A 20,910-nucleotide genomic window follows, 5' to 3' on the forward strand; every position below is an offset into this window, starting at 1 on the left:
CAATAATTACAAGCTTACAATTAATTACTCATTTATACAGCCGGGTAATTTTACTGGAGCAATTTAGGGTAAGTACCTTGCTCAAGGGTACTACAGCCAGGGTTGGGGATCGAATCGGCGACCTTTGGATCCAAATAGGCATTTAAAGGGGGCTTTAATAATAGCCGTATTAACATAATGGCTAAAACACTTATCCACAGTATGTTATACAAAAAATGTTTCAAATATAATAGTTATTGTGTAATTGTCATGAATTTTTCTAGCTATTACATAGTTTAGAAAACAGATATTTGTAATCAATGCATAAGAAAGCATGCTGTGTATAAACTGCACATGAACTATTTCAGAATGTCTCTTGAAATAAACATTTGCATTTGCGTTTAAAAGATCTGCACTGGATTCATTAAATTCAGAACCAATTATCAGTATGTTGGGTATAAAAACTTTAACATGTGAATTTATATTGTAACACTACTGTATAACAGTAGTCCTATTAGGTGAGTCATTTTTAAGAAGATTCACATGTGTCTGTTGCCAGGAGACACATGTGAGTTTTTTGGAAATGATATTCATGGTTGGGGTGCTGATTTTAAACCACTTAAAGCAAAAAACACACACCCTGCAGTAATAAGGAGTGATGGAGCAGTACTACAGACTGCTCAGGCACCTTTCACTCTTTCCTACATCGACGTGCACTTCATTGAAAGTTTCATTTAAAAAAAAAAAAAAAAAAAAAAAAAAAAAAAAAAAATCAAATGCACAGAGTCCCCAGTGCGATCACATCACGGAAACTCTGGGTAGAGTTTATCGCCATAAAGTGTGAAGTACATTCATAACCTCTTCGATCATTGAAAGAACTGCATGCATTTCTGCTGGAAGAAGGACAGCCCAATGTCAGACTCATAGTTCAAAATTGTATTGAACTATATCAGCACCTGCAGTGTGTGCTGAGGATGTCTGGCCAGCTGTGATGTTGTAATCACAATGACTGACACGTGGTTCTGTAAAAACTGTATGCTCACCATAAACACTTTGCAAGAATGACCACATTACCCAAGGACCAAGGCTGTTAAGATACAAACACACACACACTGACTAGGGTCGTGGCGAACTGAAGCCTAACCCGGCAACACAGGGCACAAGGCTGGAGGGGACACACCCAGGACGGGACGCCAGTCCATCGCCAGCCACCGAGCCCCAGACCCACCCGAAAGCAGGACCTGGCCAAACCTCCTGTGCTCCCCTTTGATACAGGCATTCCCATTTATTCATGTAGCAGATGCTTTTCTCCAAAGCAACTTTCAACAAACTATATGCAGCGTTACCAGCCCCCACCTTCTTCACCAAGGTGACTTACACTGCTAGTATTGTATACTACTTACAATGGGTCACTCATACATACATCAGTGGAACACACTGACACTCTCTCTGTCACACACTATGGAGGAACCTGAACAGCATGCCTTGGGAAGGAAACCAGAGCACCTGGAAGAAAGCCACACACACTGGGAAAACATCCAGACTACACACAGACAGAGTGGGGATTGAACCCCCATCCTCTCGCAACACTCAGGCACTTTGAGACACAAGCGCTACTCGCTGTGCCACCCTGATGAAATGAAACCGTACGTTACTACAATCCAGGACTCTGCCGAAAAGCATGAGTAGCTGTATTCTCAAGTGTGCCAGCAAAAGTGCATGAAGTGACCAAACAGAATAAGTAAAGTAAGCGAACACCTAACACAATGATGGACGTAATAATTTCTAAAAACAAAGGGTAAACATATCATGATCATTTATGGCCACAGGAAAAAGAGGAGTCGACGTCGTGTCTCGGCTGCCCTGCGAACGTCTGTGATCCTCAGGCGAGAGCGGAGAACAGAACCGCCAAGCTGTTGTTCGAAAGCCATTTTACTATAGAATTCCCTGATTCTTAAGACTTCCTGTCTCGGAGATGTTTTGAACCAAAAACGGATGAGGTGGGGACCTTTAAAACCAAATCTGAGTGCTCAATCGATATGACATGATGATGTTGAACAGCCGGCCAGCGTGTGACTCACTCAGAGCCCCCTCCCGCTAACGGCCAGACATGTCAGACCCTGGAGTGGACTGACAGAAAAACGTATAAAATACCTCCGCTCACTTACTTAGTTCGTCTTTCCACCCAGTGCCGAGCGTTTCTGGCGCTGTTTTAACTCTGCACACCCGAGTTCAAGTGTTAGAAGCGAAACTGCTCTGGCTTGAATATTGACGGGAACGAATTGGAGGGACAACAGGAATTCCGCTAACAGGTATTTCAAGTGTGTTGCGCACTTTTCCCTGTAATATACGTGCCTAGTATAATATTTTTTCATTTAATTTAAATGACCTTTGAATGGCTGAAGACTCGCCGCTCTGTGTGAATATGATCTTTTTCTGGAGTAATACACTATACTGTGTGAACAACACAGGGATCTTAAAAATCTGAAGTGAGTAGGACGAGGCAAATGATCATGACAATAATTACTAGTTATAGACACAAATAACGCCAGGCAGTTAGTTACTTAAACTTATAAAGTAACAGACATGCCCCAAATTACCATGAGCGTGGAGTAATCAATGTAAAATTATAATTCCATATTTTATAACGTCACGATTACCGTAACTGTGAGTTACAGGTGAACCATTGCGGGAAGCGACTGCATGTAACTGGTGCGCGCGTGACTAACGGTCAGTCGCTGGACGGCAGGACTGTTTTTGTAACTTCCCCTTAAAATGTTTTTCTACTTCAGATGATTCAGGGGCTTCTCAAGTAACGCGAGAGTTGCGTTCTTGGAACGAGCGGCCTGTCCAGAGTCGCGCATTTTAGGCAGTTTTCCCTCCGGTGGGAAAAGAAACAGTAAAGGCTGCGGCTGAATTCGGCGCGTGTCGTGTTGCCCACAGTCTATGGACGCGAATAACGTTAAATCCTTTATAACAAACTGTCGCACTGCTGCGGATACTGGTCAGGAGGATCATTTTCACGGCAATAATAATAAAAAAATGAATGAGTTGAGTTCTCCGCAACACACAGCAGCGTACTTACCCTGAATAATTCAGTACAATTTGCAGTATTAAAAACAGGTAAATAATAAAAAGCTTGTAATAATTGCGTTGTAAGTCTGTTTGGAGAAAAGCCCCAGCTACCATCATGACTGATTAAATCATTACGGTGTCACTCACAAGCTGCTAAAAATGATAACAGGGTAAAAGTGTGGTATTCCAGCATCTCCAGTCACCTTATGACTGTAATCTCTGCCTTACATTGTAACCCTTCATAAGAGTGGCATTGAATGAGTAATCAGTTCCCAAGAAGTATTACATCACGAAAGTTTTGTGCTTGTAGTCAGAAAACCACTTGGCTGTATTGGATTTACTTGGGTCAGAAACCACATCAGTAAAATGTCATCAATACTATACACACTGAGAATTGCGTTATATAAGTAATTATTTACCAGGAGCTTGTCATGTAGCTTTTGCAACAGAATTGAATGTGTTTTGTCCAATATTTTGTAATACAATGGTATAATAATGTTACAATGTATAAAACACCAACAAATTTGTATCTTTCTTCAGCTCAATCTCAAAACCTTTCATAAATTAAAAATTTAAGCTATTTTTATGTAATGAGTGTAATTCTAGATTATGGAAAACAAAATTTTAAGTGCCAGTAAGTGTTTCATAATGTGATGTGTCTTTACTCCAGACAGAATGGCAACCACCTGTGGATTGAGAACTCTGAAGAATGAGCCAGGTACGAGTTCCTCAAACGCTTACATTTATGTGCTCAGCTGACACTTATTTTGAAAGCAATTTCCAGTTTTAAAACAACACCTGCATTTATTTCGCCATTTATACAGCTGGGTAATTTTGACAATGTAGGGCAAAGACTTTGCTCAAGGGTACTATAGCTGGAGGTGGGATTTAAACCTCCAAAGGCAGCTGCTCTAATCATTGTTACCAGTTGCTTGAAACAAGAATAATCAAGAATAAGAGTCAAAATACTATGAATTTGTCACAGTTTCAAACAGGATACCGGAATGTGATTTCTAAGCAATACATATTGATGTGTATTGATTCAAAGACTACATAGTGTAGCATAATCTGGAATCATAGAAACATGTGTTGGGGAAAAAGTGGAACACAGTGAGAAGCCCTAGTTCGGACAGAGACAATTCTCAGACTTGTAGGAGTTGTCTTATATCATTGCATTAAAACAGGGTTCTCTTTATCATGTTCTTCTTCCTTCGGTCACTCAGTACCCCTGAAGTCTGTGTCAGTGGAGGTGGGCGTCCAGGGTCACGTAGCATCGGTCAACTCCACCCTTCAGTATGAGAACCAGGAGTCCAATCCCGTGGAGGCCATCTTCATCTTCCCCATGGACAGCAATGCTGCCGTTTACCGGTTCCTGGCCCGTATCGGGGACGTCGAGATTGAGGCCCAAGTCAGAGAGAAGGAGAAGGTGATTCCTGAGTGTATCCATTTCATGACAGGCCCTATAACTGTAATGAAGGGTATCTTTGTGTGTGTGTGTGATGTTTCCATCATTTGCTCTCAATCAGGCAAAGGAAGAGTATGACGATGCCATAAGCTCTGGGCAGGAGGCCTTCCTGCTGGAGGAGAGCGACGAGAGCTCTGACGTGTTTCGACTGAGTGTGGGGAGTCTTCCTCCTGGACAGACTGCCTCTGTTACCGTGGGATATGTCAGTGAACTGGCTGTACAGGCTGACCACGCCCTGAGGTTCTGTTTGCCTGCTGTGCTCAATCCTCGCTACACCCCTGCAGGTACACAGGAATTAACCCTTATGGGCAGCTTCACCACCATACATTCATGTAGGAACTGTATGGTCTAATGTTTATTTGTTGCATCTACAGAAAGTGCAATAGGTGTTGTGTAATACTTGTACCTACTTAATAATTAAAATAATTGTTATACGTGGCAGTTTTGTTGTAAATTTTTACAGAAATGGTACACTTTAGCTTACATTTCTAGTCCAAAGATGGTGTCTGTTGTGAAGGAAAAGATTGTACTGGTTCTGAAATTTATATATTGGTACAAGTTTATCTTGCTTCTTTATGGCTGTTTCTCCTCATATGAAACGGTTGGAGTAATACAGAAACAAAACATCAGTATATAATTTGTTGTCTGTTATGAAGGAAAGTAATGAAATGGTTTTGTGAGCGATAGATGTTTATCCTGTTGCCTTGACTGTTTTATATAAAGAAAAAAAACAATTTTAGTGATTCACTTGGTTTCCTCCTCCCTTTCAACATCTTTCCAGGCAGTAAGAGCTTAACGGCAGAAGTGCCGGGTGCCCAGGCTGGTGATGTGCCGTATACTCTGTCCCTCACCATGGACATCTACTCTCCCAGTTCCATCCAGAGTGTGGAGTCTAACTGCCCCCTCACCCCACTGGAGTTTTTCTCTCAGGACAAAACTCAGGCCAAAGTAGGCTTTGTCTTTGTCTCTATCTCTTTATATACTATTCATATCCTGTCTTTCATTCCTGAGTTTATATTTGGTACCACGCATTGAAAGTTTTTGGACAATTAATGAATTAAAAAATAAAATTCAAAGCTACACTTGCCAGCGTATATGAACTGAAATGGAACTTATGATGAATGAATTCTTTCTAGGTTTTTGGTATGATCACTGTTTACATTCTTACCCTCAGTACCTTTACACCTGCAGGTGAGTCTGAGCCCAGGTCATCAGTTTGATCGTGATGTTGAGCTCCTGCTCTACTACAGTGAGCCTCACCAGCCCATGGCCATATTGGAGGCAGGTCAGCCGGGTGTTCAGTCAGGTGAGTTTGTGTTGTCATTTTGAGGAAATTAGACATTATTGTAGCTGTTGAGCTATGTTTAATTTTAACCATTGTTCTTGTATTAAGAATATTTTATTCATCCCTGTAGGGTAATTCACACATGGCAGCTCAACATGACATAACAGAATGCACAGTTATACCAACATAACAATCAATGGCCAGATTAATTTTAAAACAAAATCAGTGTTTGTAAGTTACAGTTATACCAGAAATGTTGAGTAAATCATGGTTTATAGCTCCTGCTTTTTTTTAGGTTCATTAATGGGTGATGCTGTAGCCATGCTGAGTTTCTACCCAGAGATCAAGACTGAAAAATCATCTCATATGACATCCAGTAGGGAGTTTATATTCTTGGTGGATCGTTCACGAAGCATGAACAGGCCACTGAGGCAAAGCAGTGGGAAGCAGAGCTGCATGAAGATCACCAGGGTATAGTCACTAAAGCGATGATTCAATATTCGAGTTTGACAGTGATACAGTATCCCCTAATGGGACAGCTGGTAGCGTACTGGTTAGAGCGACTGCCTTTGCACCCAAAGGTCGCAGGTTTGAACTTCACTTCTGGCTGTAGTACCCTTGAGCAAGGTACTTATCCTGAATTGCTTCAGTAAAATTTCCCCGCTGTATAAATGGGTAAATAATTGTAACCTTAATGTTGTAAGTCGCTTTGGAGAAAAGTGTCAGCTAAATGAATAAATGTAATGTGCATAGTAGAGTTCATTTATGTTATACATAGACCTTAAGCAGAATCTGCTTTTTCAGCTGTTCTTGTTCTTTCTGCTCTTCCATATAGGACACTCTACTGTTGTTGCTGAAGAGTCTTCCTTTGGGCTGTTATTTCAACATCTATGAATTTGGGTCACATTATGAGTCTTTCTTCCTGTATGTATCCATTCAGAGTAGTTTACTCTCGTTTTAAATAATTTTATTTGTTTCACTATTTTCTTGTATCTACTGGTTAAGTTATGTCTGTTTCTCTGTGGGTCAGTGAAAGTGTGGAATACACTCAAACGACCATGCAAACTGCCTTAAAGAAGGTAAAGTCAATGAAGGCTGATATGGGAGGAACAGAAATCCTGCCACCCCTCCAGAACATCTACAGCAAGCCCTGCCTTCCCTCACATCCACGACAGGTATTATTTGCAACACTGCTTCTGTAACATGAGGGTATTATGTAGAACTTTTTTCTACTGATAACCATCTGATCAGTCCCTATACCCCAGCAAGAGCAACATGCTCCTCCATATCTAGCTTCTTGCTGCTCCCTTATGCAGGGATCCAAAATCATTGGCTTTTTGGCTTCAGTGTGGTGGAGTGAACTCACCTGAGAACTGCTGAATCCCCCTAGTAATAACCAAAGATTTCAAATTCAATCTCCTTCACACTTATCTTACTCTTGATCTTCTGACAGTATCATAAATTGGTCAAAAATCATCTTTACAATAACCTTTGTACTGGCTGTTTGAGGGTTACTTCTTGAGTAATGTGTAGCAGCAAATTGGCAGCAACAAACAAAGTTGTACTTTGATAGTTGTGCTTCTAAATTTCTCTGAAGGTTTTTTGTGTACAGCAATCCCTCATTTAACATGGTTAATTCATTTTGTGAAAACACCTGCTTAGGCAAATTCTTGTTGTGAGGTGATCAATTGTGTTAATGGATTTAAAAAGTAAGAAAGTAAACCAAAAACGGTAATTTGGGGGTGGCATGGTGGCACAGCGAGTAGCGCTGCTGTCTCACAGCACCTGGTTGGTGCGAGAGAACGTGGGCTCGATCCCTGCTCAGTCTGCGTGGAGTTTGCATGTTCTTCCCATGTCTGTGTGGGTTTTCTCCCATAGTCCAAAGATATGCTGTTTAAGTTCCCCATAGTGTGTGAGTGACACAGAGAGAGTGTGTTCCACTGATGTATGGATGAGTGACCCATTATAAGTAGTGTATCTAGTAGTGTAAGTCACCTTGGTGAATAAAGTGTGTGGGCTAGTAACACTACATTGTATCCATTGTAAGTCACTTTGGAGAAAAGCATCTGCTAAGTGAATAAATATCAATGTAATTTTATGCTTGCCAATGGCATCACAATACTTCATGGTTTTTGTAACTATTTCAAACTTCTCTCTAACATTATAATTGAGTGTCAATAACCATTTGTCCAGTGCAAGGTTGTCACACTCTTGAGACTACCTTGCAAGTACAGGGTGTAAGATACGGTACACAGTGCACTGGACAGAGACAAACATTTTGAGTAGGCTCAGAAAAGTTTGATATGAAGTTCCCAGAACACTGCAAAGCACAGAGACACTATGCTGTTAGGGTGCTCTATAGTGTTAAGAAATATAAGATGCTGGGTTTTCATTGATCATGAGCTCAAGGCTTTATGCTTGTGTAAGAGTCGCAGTGAGCCAGAGCCTAACCTGTCAACACAGGGCACAAGGCTGGAGGGGGAGGGGACACACGCTGGACAGGATGCCAGTCCGTGGCAAGGCACCCCAAGCAGGACTCAAACTCCATTTATAAGCCAGTTGTATGATTGAAAGGTGTGCATTCTCAGGCTATTTTAGTAGAGTTCCGTTGTGCAGGACCCAGTTACATGAGGGATGTGAATATTCTGAGCTGTTTGACACTTCAGAGGAAAACATTTGCTAAAAGTCTAAATATATTGTTTGACACTTTTGCACTGTAGACATGTATATCATTCTCATATAATGAGGTAGATGGAGATACTTGAGGGAATGAGTTTGGTGTTTTTTAGATAGGCTGGGAATGCATTATTTTTTCCCAGTAAAAAATATAAGGAAATAGTCTGAAAACTTGATACATACGACGTTTTCTTGAATGGATTAGTTTTGTAAATCAAGGGATATCTGTACCACATTGCCATATAGTGATTATTTTGACTTAAGATTATCTGATGAGCTAGAGAACTGCTTTTAATTTTAATGAACAATATCAAACTGATTAATATTTTTCTCTTTCTTTCAGCTGTTTGTGTTTACAGATGGATTAGTAGGAAATACCAAAGAGATTATTGATCTAGTTCAGAGACATGCTCACTCTCACAGGTGACTTCTTTGTTTGTGTGTGTGTGTGTGTGTGTGTGTGTGTGTGTGTGTGTGTGTGTGTGTGTGTGTGTGTGTGTGTGTATGCCTGCATGCTCCCATGCATAGACATTCTTACAATGTCACTGCATCTAGGTGCTTCACCTTTGGCATTGGGGAGGGGGCCCACTTTGCACTTGTGAATAGCATGGCTGAGGGAGGCTCTGGACACCCACAGTTCATCACTGGATCAGAGAGAATGCAGCCCAAGGTGAGAAAGGGATGGACTGACACAATTCTCCTACCACAGGCACACATGACTTAACCCATGCATGTCTTTATTTTAAGTTCCTTCTTAACGTCTGTCTTTTATCTGTATTTTTTACCTGTTTTATGGTCCTCCATTTCAGAGCCTTTTCTGCTTTGGTTAGTAAAGCGGGTCAGTTTTTGCAATGTTCTGAAATGTTCCCTAAATCACTTCTTTGTTAAAGTTACATTTATTCATTTAGGTGATCTATTTCTCCAAAGGGACATATATATTGTCAAGTTACTTTTTCACCCATTTATACAACTTGGTCATTTTTACTGGACTTACTAAGGAGAATTCTCAAAAACTTAATTTCTATTAAGTGGGAGAAATAAATGATCTGTTGGGGGTCAGCTGGCAGCATAGCGGTTAAAGCTGCCGCCTTAGGATCTAAAAGTTGCAAATTTAAAACCCCTTCATACTGTTGTAGTATCCTTGAGCAAAGTACTCACCATAAATGTGTTCCGGAGTCCCAAATGAAATGAAATTTCTCTATTTGTACAGGGTTTCTGTTTAGTATTGATAGCATGTCATGCAAATTTTGTGGTGCAAAAAAATGTACTCAAAAGTGCGAGTTCTCATAATATGAGCGCTTGTTTTCTCCATGGTACAGTTTTTCTGCTAAGAATTTATAAATTATGGCCAGCTCCACCCCATGATAAGCTTCAGGAACAAGCTTACTTGTACTCACTATGAGTAAGGTAAAATGACTCTCACTTGGTAACCCTTCGTTGCTCTCCACCAGGTTATGCAGTCCCTTCAATTTGCCTTGCAACCTGTGGGAAGAGACATTGCAATAAAGTGGAATATTCCAGCTGGGATAACTGTCAACCCTGTTTCACCTCCTGTTAACATGCTCTTCAACCTTCAGAGAGTCATACAATACTTCCAGCTAACAGATCAGGTTTCTAGTCTGTCTGCAAACACAGTTTATTGCAAAGATATTCATTTTAGCCTTAATCTTTCCATTAAATAATCATCATTCCAATTAATGATGTAAGGATAATTAAATTAACACATTTCTTTAGCACTGTGTTTCATTTATTTGGCTGCCAGTACTTTCAGATGTTGTGGTACACAGCTGGTAAAGAATCGCATGCTGTTTGAATTTATGTTATTTCCTCTGGTTTTTTTTCCTAGAATGCTAGTAATATCTCAGGCTCAGTGAGTCTCCATTACACTGTGGAAGATAAAGCTTTGGAGAACAAACTCAGCTTTAGTATGAAGCCTAAGACTGATGGCAGGTACTAAGCAGAAAAACACATGCATGTATTTTTGGCTCTGTAATAATCAAATGAGCACATAACAGATTGTTTTGTGATGATATTTTGTGTGGCCTCGTAGCATGCTGCTGCACAGACTGGGGGCCCGAAAAGCCATTGTGGACCTGGAAGGGAAGGTGAGAGCGGGAGATGACAAGAGTGCGAGAGAGAGAGCAGTAGAGCTGAGCATCCAGTCAGGAGTGAGCTCCTCCTACACTGCGTTCATTGGAGTCAACAAGGAGAATAAGGAGCCGGTCCAGGGGCCCCTACAGCGCAGAAACATACCTGTTGGTGGGTCTCATATGTGCAACAGTAAGTATTTCTTTGAAGTGCTGCCAACATTTTTCCTGTGCTCACACACATTTTGTATGTAATTTGTAACATTTTAACATATGTACCTGTGAGTGACTGTCACAACCATTACCGCACTTCAACGAGAAACACTTGCCTGTAGTTAGAGCAACCAGGTATAAAGAGCACCACTCCACCACTCCCCAGTTGCGAAATCTCTTTGAGACAATCGTCCCAGCTGCACTCACGACTCTGCTTACCTCGTCTTACCTGCCGTTTTCTGTGCATCTCCTTCCTTGTTTCCTCGCCCATTTCCTTGTCCCTGTTTCCTGACCCCCACGGCATCAACCTTTCCTTTGCTCCATTAACCACGTCTTCAGATTCTCCTCCTGAAAAATCTCAGTACTTCGGACTGAACCACACCTGTCTCCATCCATGAGTATCGCTTTGCCCATAGTACCTTTGCAATGAACAATCCTGCAGTTGAGTCCACACCCGGGTCTCCAGTCCACTTTGTGCGACAGTGTCAGGATTTGTGCAGATAATGCAGGAACTGGTGGTCCTTTTTTAAATTGGTAAAATGAAAATAATTATGCTCTTAAGACATGAGCAGTGTTTTTGTGCAAGAATATAAATATGATATAAGAATAATGAAATTACACCAAAATTACCAAGGTGTTTTAAGATCTAGGTATTCTCTTTAATTATCCTGCATTTCAAAACTCTCTCTCTCTCTCACACACACACACACACACACACACACACTTACTGAAACCACTTGTCCTGAGCAGGGTTGTGGCGAGCCAGAGCCTAACCCGACAACATAGGGCGTAAGGCTGGAGGGGGCGGGGGGTCACACCCAGGACGGGACGCCAGTCCGTCGCAAGGCACCTGAAACGGGACTCAAACCCCAGACCCACCAGAGAGCAGGCACAGGCTAAACCCGCTGCGCCGCTGTGCTGCCTCCATTCTCAGCCACTTAATTTCAAAGTTTCAAAAAAATTTAAAGTATTGCACGTTTAGTTTAATTTTAGGTGTTCCGTGAGGTTTCACTTGGTTAGGATTACTATATTTAATGTGTTCTGCCCTTCACCCTATTTTCCCATGGAAACTGTTAAAAATATATACACACACACACACACACACACACACACTTTCAGAACTGCTTGTCCCATAAGGGGTCGCGGGGAACCGGAGCCTACCCGGCAACACAGGGCGTAAGGCCAGAGGGGGAGGGGACATACCCAGGACGGGACGCCAGTCCATCGCAAGGCACCCCAAGCGGAACTCGAACCCCAGACCCACCGGAGAGCAGGACCCAGTCCAACCCACTGCGCCCCCGTGTTTAAAATATAACGTTAGTGAATTGACATGATCAAATGATAGGAACCCAGCGTTTTTGTATACCTGACTATGTACCTTTCTGTTTTTCTCCAGGAGTCATGCCTCTACCCGTGTTATGCATACTATGTAAGTTTTTAACTCATAACTGAACGTGACTTATGAAATATGAGCTCAAACGAATCAGCTTAATAATAAGCTGTTAATAAAAACACAGCTTGTAGTGCAACAGCCAGCTTGTAATATGTACCATGCAGGTTATGCATACCATGTAGTATGTTTATGTTGCAGATGCGAAGTCTCAGGTATTTGGTAACAGTAACTTTCTGACCCCATCAGTGTCCAAAAGCAGTAAAATGACTAAGTGTGGGAAATGAAAATGGTAAGAACAGATCAATACACATCAGAACATCTTTACTGATGTTGTTCTATATGGTCTTTATGGTCAGTTGCTGCATTTGTATTCTGTTTGTGTAAAAATGTTTTTATATTCAAATCAGATTATAAAATGTCTTGTGACAAACTTTCTACAAAAATGTCTTACAGTAGGGTGATAAGGTCACTCCGTCCTTCATAATTTCAAAATGCTGTTTTTTTTTTTTTTCTCTTTCCCCCCCTCATTTTAGGGTGCATTTCAATGTGCGAATGCAGAGGAAAACAAGAAGGTAATTTTTTTTTTTTTTTTTTTTTTTTTTTTTTCCCCCCCCCCATATAATACGTGGGGATTGTACATCTCCTTAGACAAAGGCATCAGGTAAATATGAATCAAAATATTTTTACATCCAGTCTCAGTAAATTTCTGTGCATTAGTCAATCAATGTGGCTGTGTATTTTAAATTAGAGAAGCACACACACACACACACTGTCTGAAATCGCTTGTCCCGAGCAGGGTCGCAGCAAACTGGGGCCTAGCCTAGCAACAAAGGGTGCAAGGAGGAGGAGACACACCCAGGACGGGACACCAGTCCGTCACAAGGCACCCCAAGCGGGACTCGAACCCAAGACCCACCAGAGAGCGGGACTCGGCCAAACCCGTTACAGAAGCACATTGCTTTTAATTAAACTCGAAAACAGCATCACGAAAAAATCTCACAAAGAAAAAGAAAAAAAGTGCTGGTAGTGTAGCTGTTAAAACTGCTGCCTTTGGACTCAAAGGTTGTAATTTCAAATCCCAACTACAGTACTGCTGAGCAACATACTTACCATAAATTGCTCCACTAAAATAACCTAGCTGTATAGATGAGTAAATAATTGTAAGTACCTCAACATTGTAAGCTGTTTTGGAGAAAAGGATCAGCTAAATGTCAAAATGTTTACATTTTCTTTGTATAAAATATATGTTAATAGATTTCCTGCAAATGTTATTCAGGGCAGTGATCTGGACCTCTACCTTTTGTATTTATGCTTTAAGATTTACTAAATATTGCTCTTTTTCTAAAGAAACTCCATGGTCCGAACCTGAAAACCTGGATGCAGGTCAGTATTTTAGACTTTTATCCATGCTGAAAGGATTTGCATAAAGGAAAGGGACTGTACGTGTGTACATTTTTTCTAACAAAGTTGTTCAGTATAGTGATCCAGTGTTCTTTGGGTTCTGCTTCGGTATTTATGCTTGAAAGCTAATGTGTAAAAACTGCTTTTCCCCCTCAAGCTGCTTATTTGCCCACAAATGCAGTCCAGGATACAGGTCAGTATGTTTGTGCTTTTTATTCCATCTTCAAGGAGTTAAACATTAGAACAAAGTGTATTGTTGAAATAATGATAGTAAGAGGCCTGAGTATGCTCTTTCTTAACCTCCCCATCTACAAAACTTCTTTCATGACTTCACTGAGTACAAGTGACCGGGTCAAGCTCTCTGAGATGAATGAGCATCTAAATGGTTGCTGTCCCTCCTAGTGTTGTCAGGAACTGGAATCATACGGGTCCTGCTCATGTATAAAAGCCATCCTGCACAAACTACAGACATGAACAGCAGTGTACAGACTTAGTGATGATGCTCTACTGAAGAACTGGATGGTTGAAGGCATTTCTGAAATTGTGCACAAAGATAGATCAGGGTTGAAAGATTTATTTAAGAATCTGGAACAAGTAGTATTATTTATTTGAAAAAATAGATATCAAACTTGTACTCTCACAAGAAAAATAAGCTATTACACTCAGAAGTTGTCATGTCATATTTCTAGTTTCCTTCTCTTTGTACTCTGAAAACTCTGGAAGATTCCTCTGAGGTGAAATCTGGGTCTGTTTAATTATTCCCCTAGGTGAAGTCTAGGTTTGTTCTTCTTCATTAGTTTTGTCGCTTCCTTGTCTTTATTGGCTTCAGCACCATGATACACCTGCCTTAACTTCTTGTCTCCCGCTAAATGATTTCTTGCCATTTACTGTATACCTCTTTGTTTCAGAATGCTGCCTTATCTTTTGGTGTTTCAGTGTTCATTTAAGGACATCTTACCATTGGTGGCACACTATGTCTCACTTTGGCTCAACTTTGATTTATAACAGTAAATTATAAGTTTCTTTTATTTTGCAAGATTTCTTGCATTCATCCGTAGTGTGAAGACTGCGCTGGCTACCCCGTGGATGGGATGGCAGTTCATTGCAGGATTTTTATTTACTTAAAATTAAGCTTAACTTTAAAATAGCTCCTATTATGACTGAATTGCATTGGTCTGCTTTTACTGCTAGTACTGCGAAATTAATTCCTCTCACACTCCTCTGTTTGGATGCGTTTGCTGCCAACTAACATGGAAACTTGAAAAGTGAAGTGTAAAAATACAATTAAAATACACACACACACACACATTATCGGAACGCCTTGTCCCATACGGGGTCGCGGGGAACCGGAGCCTACCTGGCAACACAGGGCAATTAAAAATAAACTGAAAACAATGTATCTTTAAAAATGGGTGGTTATTAATAATGGATTGATGGAAGTGTAATGGTATGTTTGTTTGTTTATTTTTGCTTTGTCTGACTGAAACTGTCCTATTAATTTAGGGACGGACATTCAGCTTCTATTGATTGCAGCTTAGTGGTAAAAGTGACTTTTGAACATACCAGCAAATCAAATTTACAGACTTCCAGTCCCAATTTTATTCATACGTTGAGGGCCGAGTGTACTAGTGTTGGGAAAATTAGGAAGTGTTGTAAAGCCTGGTTTATTAAAGTTTTTCTCTCGATCCCATGGGTGAAGTCCCCGATGCCCACCAGAGGTATCACTTGCAATCAATTTAATTGCATCAACACCCCTGGCCTCAATTGACCATTTGACCAGCTTAGTCCTATAAAAAGTCTGAAGTCATGTCACTGGCTTGTGGAGTCTTGATAGTGCTTTATCACTTTCCTGTATATTCTTTAGCGCTACGTGTACACTGACCTGTTTCCCAAGTTCTGTCCCGTCTGCGGTCATGTTTCGTAATTGTGTCCACATTCTGTATTCCCACTCAATCCATGTCTCGTCTCTGTGTGTTAGCTTTGTGCACGTAAAGCAGTTTCTGTTATTGTCAGAACGCTCCATTCATCTTTTGTTTTGTGTTCGTTGTGTCACTATTGTACTGTATTTCTTAACTTGCACTGTGAGTTTGAATGTACGCTTTTCTACTGAGCTCAGTGTGCAGTACTTTACGTTCCTGTCTGGATGTTATATTAAACTATGTCCATCCATGTTACTTTTCCCAAACTTATTATTTCAACAGACAACATCGAGATCAGTAGCAATCTGAAAATGCTGTTCGCTTGTCTCGTTTGCTTGCTCTGGTCATGCTTTACAGAGTTCGAATTTGTTTTTGATTCCCTTACCAATGACATAAATTACTGTTATAAGCATAGCATTTAATATATTTTAGACATGCAACTGTTGGAATAGCAACCAGTATTTGTGTTACTGTCACAAAAATATTACAGAACAAACATTTGATGGCTTGTACCAATTAAACTAATACAAATACAGTAGTTGTAAATGTGTAAGGCTAACTAGCAAACTAACCTCGATGCATTCACTGCAGAGGAAGAACCTGAGGATCCTATGATGGAGGTGATTGGTCTGCAGAGGGCTGATGGGTCCTGGGATCTCCAAAAATCTCTAGCTTCAATCTTAGGGAAACGGGAAGAAGATATGGCCAAAGCCTCACCTGGAAAGGTAATGGGTGCTAAGAAGGTTCACATGCAGATTCTATTTGCGGTAAAATTTCTTCTATTACTCAGTGAAGTAAGTCTCAAAGGAGATGCAGTATGTTAGGTGAATGTTTACTGAAGTTACTAAGAACTTTTACTGTTTTTTTCTCCCCAGTCTGAGTTTTCTTCAGTCTGGGCCACAGTTTTGGCAGTTCTATGGCTACATGGACATAAGGCTGAATTCAGGGATGAGTGGCAGTTTGTGGCTACGAAAGCAATGACCTGGGTCAGAGCTCAATCAGGTAGAGGAGACCTCTTTCATTCTTTCGCTCACGTCCGTATTTCTCTGCAGCAGGTAGTGTAGTGGTTAGAGCTGCCCTTCAATTGAAGGATTTAATTCCAACTTCCTACCATAACAGCCTTGAGCAAGGTACCCCAAAATGCTCTAGTTAAGATAAGATACTGTTTAAATATAATATATATCACCCACAGCCTAATGGAAAATAAAAACACTGTTAATCACTTTTTTCAAACATATGGTTAGTCACACTTACTGTGATGCTGTATTTGGGGTGATTTTCTCTTTGTTCAGTTTTCCTATTCACTTCTGGATTTGACTCTTTCAGGATTTGATTTGACAAAGTTTGTGGCAGCTGGGAATGCTTTCCTGGGTCTTCAGCTGAACCTGTGGAACCTTGATCTGCAAGAGTGATCACCTCCTTTTTCCACCAATTTCCATTAACTGCTTGTCTTGATCAAGGTTGCGGGGGTCCAGAGCCTATCCCAGAATCATTAGGCCCAAGGCAGAAGGGGTGTACACCTTGGATGGGACACCAGTTCATCACAGGCTAGCCGCACATTCTCACCCGTTGCAGGCAATTTACTGTCATCAGTCGACTGTGAACTGCATATCTTTTGACTGTGGGAGGAAACCGGAGCACCCAAAGGAAACTCATGCAGAGGCGGAGAAAAAATACAAACTCCACACAGACTGAACTAGATTCAAAACCAATGCCCAAACATCTCAGGTGCTTTTAGGTGACGGCACTACTCACTGCAGTGCCGTGCTGCTCCAGTCTTTACTTCCTCTCATTATTAATCTCCAGCTTCTGAAAAAGAATAACTAACATGTCCATGTATTGAAATACCCATTTATCTATACTATACTTTTGATTTCATGGTGCTTTAACTTGATATATTGATTAATACATGTCTAATACCAAGTATTTCATTCACGTATTTCATCACCACAGATACATGTTTTACAGCACTAATATCTGTAATCAGTGCATAAGTAATCATGTTAAGTGTATACATTATACAGCAACTATTTTAAAATGTTCCCCAAATAAACACACACACACACACACATTTTCAGAACCGCTTGTCCCATACAGGGTCACGGGGAACCGGAGCCTACCCGGCAACACAGGGCGTAAGGCCGGAGGGGGAGGGGACACACCCAGGACGGGACGCCAGTCCGTCGCAAGGCACCCCAAGCGGGACTCGAACCCCAGACCCACTAGAGAGCAGGACTGCGGTCCAACCCACTGCGCCACCGCACCCCCCTCCCCAAATAAACATTTACATGTATTTCCTTGTTATCACTTGATTATAAAAATCATCTCCACAGGTGAGTCATTAAATTCAAAACCAATTGCCAACGTGTCTTAGATATTACAAAGTCTTTGATGTGAATTTCTATTGTAACACTATACAAAAAACACAGCAGTAATAAGGAGTGATAGAGCAGTACAGCAGAGTGTTAGTACAACTTTCACTCTTTTTCCTTAAAAGTTGATAAATAAGGTGCTGTATCCCCTATGTGTAGACAGGCATTCTGTGTTATTTACATTGATTTTTCTGTCATAAATCAGGCAGTTAACCTGAATCTGTTTTAGGTGACAAGGAGCATTTAGGCCTTTCCCAAACCTCAAGATGCTTCATATTATTTAAAACATAAAATGAATAGAGTCCCCAGTGCGATGTACACATCACTGAAACACTACAAGCAGAATTTATCACTGTAAAGTATGGAGTACATTTTTTCCCCTCTTTCATCCCTGAAATAACAACCCAATGTCACCTACTCATAAATCAGGATGACATCATTACAGACAGAACAAAGCTGTAAGATACACTAGTTCACGTCTACTGATGTAGCAGATGCCTTTCTCCAAATCAAAGTACAATTATTACTATACTATTGTGCACTAAATACTAGTCCTAATACCCACTGCTCCACCGTACAGTTACTGCGTGTTGCGATGTTCGTGTGGGCGGGACCATTTTGTTGTGGGCGGGGCTATTAACATGTAGGCGTGGCTACACGTATAGGCGGATCTATTGGTGCAACGAAAAAAAGACATGTAACGAGGTACGAGTTCCTCCAAATATTTATATTAATACATTTAGCGGACGCGACCAAGACAAAAGCAAAAGCTGGTCTTACACTGATAATCACATATTTGCCACTTCCTGAGCTCTGTTCCCTGACCGTGTAAGAAAACCTGCGCTTTCAAGATGTTCGAAAGCAAAGCCAAGGCACGAGGTGGGACCTTTAAATGCAAATCTGAGCGCTGAACGGACACGTTGAACAGCCAACGTGTGACTCGGTTCGCTTCCGTTGCCGCCCAGACATGTCAGAGCCTGGAGAGGACCGAGTAACAAAAGCATAAAACACACCTCCGCTCACTTAGCTGGTCTTTCCACCCAGTGCTGAGCCTTTTTGGTGCTGTTTTAACTCTGCACACCCGAGTTCAGGCGTTAGAAGCGAAACTGCTCCGGCTTGAATATTGACGGCAACGAATTGGAGGAACTACAGAAATTCCCCTAACACACGTATAAGTATTTCAAGTGTTGTACACTTCCTATGCTAAATATGCGTGATTACATTCTAATTCTTAGATGTTTAATTTGTTTTTTTATGTTTTTCATCTCTCTATTTTTTATATTCATCTTCATTTTGACTCACAGGCACAGGAATGCCAGGCACTTCTGCCAATTATGGAAGCGATTATGCGTTCGTAGATTCCAGGAACGACTGGTTAAAATAATATCAGACATAATCATGAACTAAGAATAAGTGAAATTGTTCTTTTTATTAAATAATGTGACTAAACGAGTGTGATTGTCCTGCGATGTTGTTCCGGCGATCCCCGCGTCCCAGCACCCAAGTCAGTGACAAACATACAACATTTGTAAATTATACTGAAATAGTTCAAACATTGCATGTGTTATATTTATTCCACCCTATTTCTCTTCTTTGTTTCATCATCTAAAGGGTAAATATACCGCTAAATAAGATGAGAACATGATTATCGAAGAGAGCAAGAATTATATAGTTCATGTGGCCTGACGACTTCAGTTAAGGAAGTCACTGCCTTAATTTAATGGTGCACTGAATAAAAATAAATAATCTGTGCTACTGTTTGTATATTATTCAGTACATATATATATATATAATAAGCACCATCTGGATTTAACTAAACAAATAGCTAAGAGCCTTCCATTGGATAATTACTGCACTGATTAATGTTTCAGCTGGCAACAAGTTATTTAACTCTAACTGATGCAGTGAGTAGCTTCTTATTTCTTAAACAACCATGTCGGAAGACATATCCTGTGGTCGTGTAAAAGCTGTTACTCTGTTTCAGAAGGGTCAAATTATTGGCCTGCATCAAGCAAATAAAACAACAAAGGAAATTGCTGAAACTACTAAAATTGAGTTAAGAACTGTCCAAAACATTATTAAAACCTGGAAGGATAGTGGTGAACCATCATCTTCGAGGAAGAAATGTGGTTAGAAAAAATCTTGATTGATCGTAATCGGAGATCACTAAAACGTTTGAACTCAAATTGTAAGAAAACAGTAGAACTCAAGGTTATGTTTCACAGTGAAAATAAGAGCATTTCCACACGCACAGTGCGAAGAGAACTCAAGGGATTGGGACTAAACAGCTGTGTAGCCTTAAGAAAACCACTTATCAGTGAGGCTAATTGGGGGAAAAAAAGGGTTAAATTTGCTAGGGAGCATAAAGATTGGACTTTGAGGGCAATGGAAAAAAGTAATGTGGTCTGATGAGACCAGATTTACCCTGTTCCAGAGTGATGGGCGCATCAGGGTAAGATGAGAGGCGGATGAAGTAATGCACCCATCATGCCTAGTGCCTCCTGTACAAGCCTGTGGGGGCAGTGTTATGATCTGGGGTTGCTTCAGCTGGTCAGGTCTAGGTTCAACAAGGTTATGTGCCCAAAAGATGAGGTCAGCTGACTGCCTGAATATACTGAATGACCAGCTTTTTCCATAAATGGATTTTTTTTCCTCCCTGATGGCACATGCATATTCCAAGATGACAATGCCAGGATCCATCGGGCTCAAATTGTGAAAGAGTGATTCAGGGAGCATGAGACATAATTTTCAAACATGGATTTGCCACCACAGAGTCCTGAAATCAATGTCATTGAGAATCTTTGGGATGTGCTGGAGAAGACTTTAAGCAGCAGTCCAACTCCCCCATCATCAGTAGATTTTGGCAGGAAAGTAATGCAACTCTGGACTGAAATAAATGTTGTGACATTGCATAAGCTTATGGAAGCAGTGTCACGGCGAATGCATGCCGTAATCAAAGCAAAAGGCAGTCCAACAAAAAATTAGTGTTTGCCTTTTTTTTTTTTTTCGCCAGGCAGTGTATTTTATAAAAATAACATATATACT

The 20,910-nt window shown here is 40.8% G+C and overlaps 1 protein-coding gene across 5 annotated transcripts; it reads left to right on the forward strand.

Moving 5' to 3' along the window:
* The first annotated feature begins 1,992 nt into the window (after positions 1-1,992).
* Positions 1,993-17,350, forward strand: LOC108927240 (von Willebrand factor A domain-containing protein 5A-like). 5 transcript variants are annotated; one of them, XM_029255753.1, is made up of 21 exons: positions 1,993-2,291; positions 3,725-3,772; positions 4,278-4,480; positions 4,581-4,803; positions 5,301-5,467; positions 5,711-5,825; positions 6,100-6,275; positions 6,640-6,728; positions 6,835-6,979; positions 8,824-8,903; positions 9,036-9,150; positions 9,932-10,090; positions 10,327-10,430; positions 10,531-10,760; positions 12,177-12,209; positions 12,707-12,745; positions 13,521-13,556; positions 13,732-13,767; positions 16,085-16,218; positions 16,369-16,495; positions 16,820-17,350. In XM_029255753.1, the coding sequence occupies exons 2-21, from the start codon at positions 3,730-3,732 to the stop codon at positions 16,903-16,905; spliced, it is 2,340 nt and encodes a 779-aa protein (XP_029111586.1). In that variant the 5' UTR covers positions 1,993-2,291; positions 3,725-3,729; the 3' UTR covers positions 16,906-17,350. The 5 variants fall into 5 exon arrangements, 4 of the variants coding, with proteins under 4 accessions (XP_029111586.1, XP_029111589.1, XP_029111588.1 ...); XM_029255754.1 differs by lacking the exon at positions 1,993-2,291 and adding an exon at positions 3,081-3,102; XR_003797962.1 differs by lacking the exons at positions 16,085-16,218; positions 16,369-16,495; positions 16,820-17,350 and having other exon boundaries at positions 1,994-2,291; positions 12,372-12,745; positions 13,732-13,745.
* The last annotated feature ends 3,560 nt before the right edge of the window (positions 17,351-20,910 follow it).

Source organism: Scleropages formosus, chromosome 10 (genome assembly GCF_900964775.1).
Source record: "Scleropages formosus chromosome 10, fSclFor1.1, whole genome shotgun sequence".
NCBI lineage: Eukaryota > Metazoa > Chordata > Actinopteri > Osteoglossiformes > Osteoglossidae > Scleropages > Scleropages formosus.

Bases quoted from the DNA above. Each gene is read 5' to 3' on its own strand.
- LOC108927240 (XM_029255753.1), top strand. From the start codon at position 3,730: ATGGCAACCACCTGTGGATTGAGAACTCTGAAGAATGAGCCAG. The intron at 12,746-13,520 runs GTAATTTTTTTT...CTTTTTCTAAAG, and splicing joins ATGCAGAGGAAAACAAGAAG to AAACTCCATGGTCCGAACCT. The intron at 13,768-16,084 runs GTCAGTATGTTT...CATTCACTGCAG, and splicing joins AAATGCAGTCCAGGATACAG to AGGAAGAACCTGAGGATCCT.